The following is a 2,500-nucleotide window of genomic DNA, read 5'->3' on the forward strand; positions in this document are numbered from 1 at the left end:
ACATTTTTGTTATATTAGTATTGTGAGAAACCTAACAAATTTCATTTTATCAATATTCACTACTACTACTACTACTACTACTACTACTACTACTACTACTACTACTACTACTACTACAGAATCATCATCATCATTATTTCATAGACAACTCTAACAGTAGATGAAAATTCGTTTATTTCAACAAATTTTAAAAGGTTTCAAATTTTATTCCAAATACTCGGCTGTTGCCTTGATAAGTTCATCTCTAACCAAATTTAACCTCAAGTATTTCTGGTTATCTCTACTGTACATTCAAAATCAATTTTGAGGAATCAGGTAACTTATCCAAAAAAAGAATTTATAATAATAAAGATAACTCGGCAAATTTGCATGGGCATCGAATCAAGGTTCCAATAAACTTGAAAGTATTGTGTGGCCTGATTGGTAACGTCTCTGCCTGGGGTTTGCCGGTCGGGGGTTCGAGTCTCGCTCAGACTCGTTAGTGCCATTAGTGTCTGCAACCTTACCATCCTTGTGAGCTAAGGTTGGGGGTTTTGGGGGAGCCTGTAGGTCTATTTGCTGAGTCATCAGCAGCCACTGCCTGGCCCTCCCTGGTCCTAGCTTGGGTGGAGAGGAGGCTTGGTCGCTGATCATATAATATATGGTCAGTCTCTAGGGCATTGTCCTGCTTGTTAGGGCGATGTCACTGTCCCTTGCCTCTGCCATTCATGAGCGACCTGAAAGACCTGAAAGAAGACTTTTAGTGTCTCTTTGTGACTACTACTACTAAGGAATATGGATTGACAAGCTGTCTATCGGAGGTGGTATAATGAGATTGGCTTTTTGTAAAATTTTGGTCTAATTTGTTTAACCCTTGGAGATGGAAAACATTTTCAATAACTTGACCTCATGTATAGTATTAGGGAAATTTATCAATAACACACTTCATATATTAATATAAGAAGTTAAACTCATTAATCCGGATCCATGGCATTTTACGTTTTCTGCTACGTTGTTTCCAATCGTTGCTTCCTGAATACCATATATATAAATGTATATGTAGTTCTGTTTATTGAATCGAGGAATTGCAAAAGATGATAAAATATTTGAATAGAGAGAAGGCAGAAATGTAAAACTGAAAATGAATATGGCTATTAAACTATATGATTAACTTAGTGTTCAATGAATATTCAGAGAGAGAACATGTAAGGGTAATGGACTAACCTTTCAAGGTTGTTAATGATTATACGTACTTAGGACAGACAGAGGGCGTTTCCCCAGAACATGGCACCGGAATTAAACGAAGGATAAGCATAGGATGGAGATTTTTTGGTAAATAGAAAGGGATTATGAAAATTAATTCCACTTTCTCTAAAAGGAAAAGTATTTAATCAGATGGTTCTACCTGTAGTAACTTATGCATCAGAAACGTGGAGCCTTACTGATGCCTTGGAACGTAAGCTAGTAACATCTCAAAGAGCTGTAGAAAGAATAATGATGGGAATACACTAAGAGAGAAAAGAAAAAGTCACATGGAAACAAGAGCCTACTAAAGTATAAAATATTCTAACAACATGTAAGAAAAAGAAATGGATATGTTCTGGCCATTTAAGAAAATGACGGATAATAGATGGACATTAAGATTAACAGAAGGGGTCATATAGAGATTGCTAAAGAAGCAGAGGAAGGAAGAGAAGACGATGAATTGATAAACTGATAAAATTTGTGGGTATAGACTGGCATAGAAAAACCATAAACTCATAACTCATTGTTTCCTAAAGACATGCTTGATCCATTCAGAAAATTGTAGTGATAGCTAATGTTTATGTACTTATAGCAACATTTATTGTGTTGAACAAGAACAGTGGTAGGTGACACACACACACACACACACACACACACACATACACACACACACACAACAACAAGAACAGTGGTAGGTGACACACACGCTCTCTCTCTCTCTCTCTCTCTCTCTCTCTCTCTCTCTCTCTCTCTCTCTCTCTCTCTCTCTCTCTCTCTCTCATATATATATATATATATATATATATATATATATATATATATATATATCTGTAACAAGATATAATTATGAAATAGAAAGTCTCCTATGACGGTTTGGCTTTCCCGTAGGAGCAGAGTTCGACCCAGAGGAGGACGAGCCCACTTTGGAAGCTGCTTGGCCACACTTACAACTAGTGTACGAGTTTTATTTACGTTTTCTTGAAAGTCCAGATTTCCAGCCTGCCACTGCTAAACGGTACATTGATCAGAAATTTGTACTGCAGGTAAGTTCTTTCCCTCTACCAAGAATGCAATAGTTCATTATTGTTGAAATTTTGTTTACTAAAATTGAATAGCTGCTTATAGTAATTAGTTGAGCAAAAAGCTTGATAAGCCATCTTAACTAGGCACTATATGCAAAATTGTCAAACTTCACATAATTTCAATAGTTAGTCTAAACAAGAAAAGCCTGTGTGTAGCTCCTAAAAAATTAGGTTTAGAATTTAAATTACAACAA

General features: G+C 36.0%; 1 protein-coding gene across 5 annotated transcripts in view; it reads left to right on the plus strand.

Annotated features, from left to right (window-relative positions):
* The window catches only part of LOC137647192 (serine/threonine-protein phosphatase 2A 56 kDa regulatory subunit gamma isoform-like), an 84,487-nt gene that overhangs the window by 53,808 nt on the left and 28,179 nt on the right, over nucleotides 1-2,500 (plus strand). For 4 of the 5 annotated variants that reach the window (XM_068380546.1, XM_068380557.1, XM_068380524.1 and 1 more), the window contains exon 5: nucleotides 2,113-2,267. In XM_068380546.1, coding sequence (XP_068236647.1) covers nucleotides 2,113-2,267 — 155 coding nt within the window. The remainder of the gene's footprint in view (nucleotides 1-2,112; nucleotides 2,268-2,500) is intronic. The other variant, XM_068380538.1, reaches the window with a different exon arrangement.

Source organism: Palaemon carinicauda, chromosome 1, assembly GCF_036898095.1.
Source record: "Palaemon carinicauda isolate YSFRI2023 chromosome 1, ASM3689809v2, whole genome shotgun sequence".
NCBI classification, from domain to species: domain Eukaryota; kingdom Metazoa; phylum Arthropoda; class Malacostraca; order Decapoda; family Palaemonidae; genus Palaemon; species Palaemon carinicauda.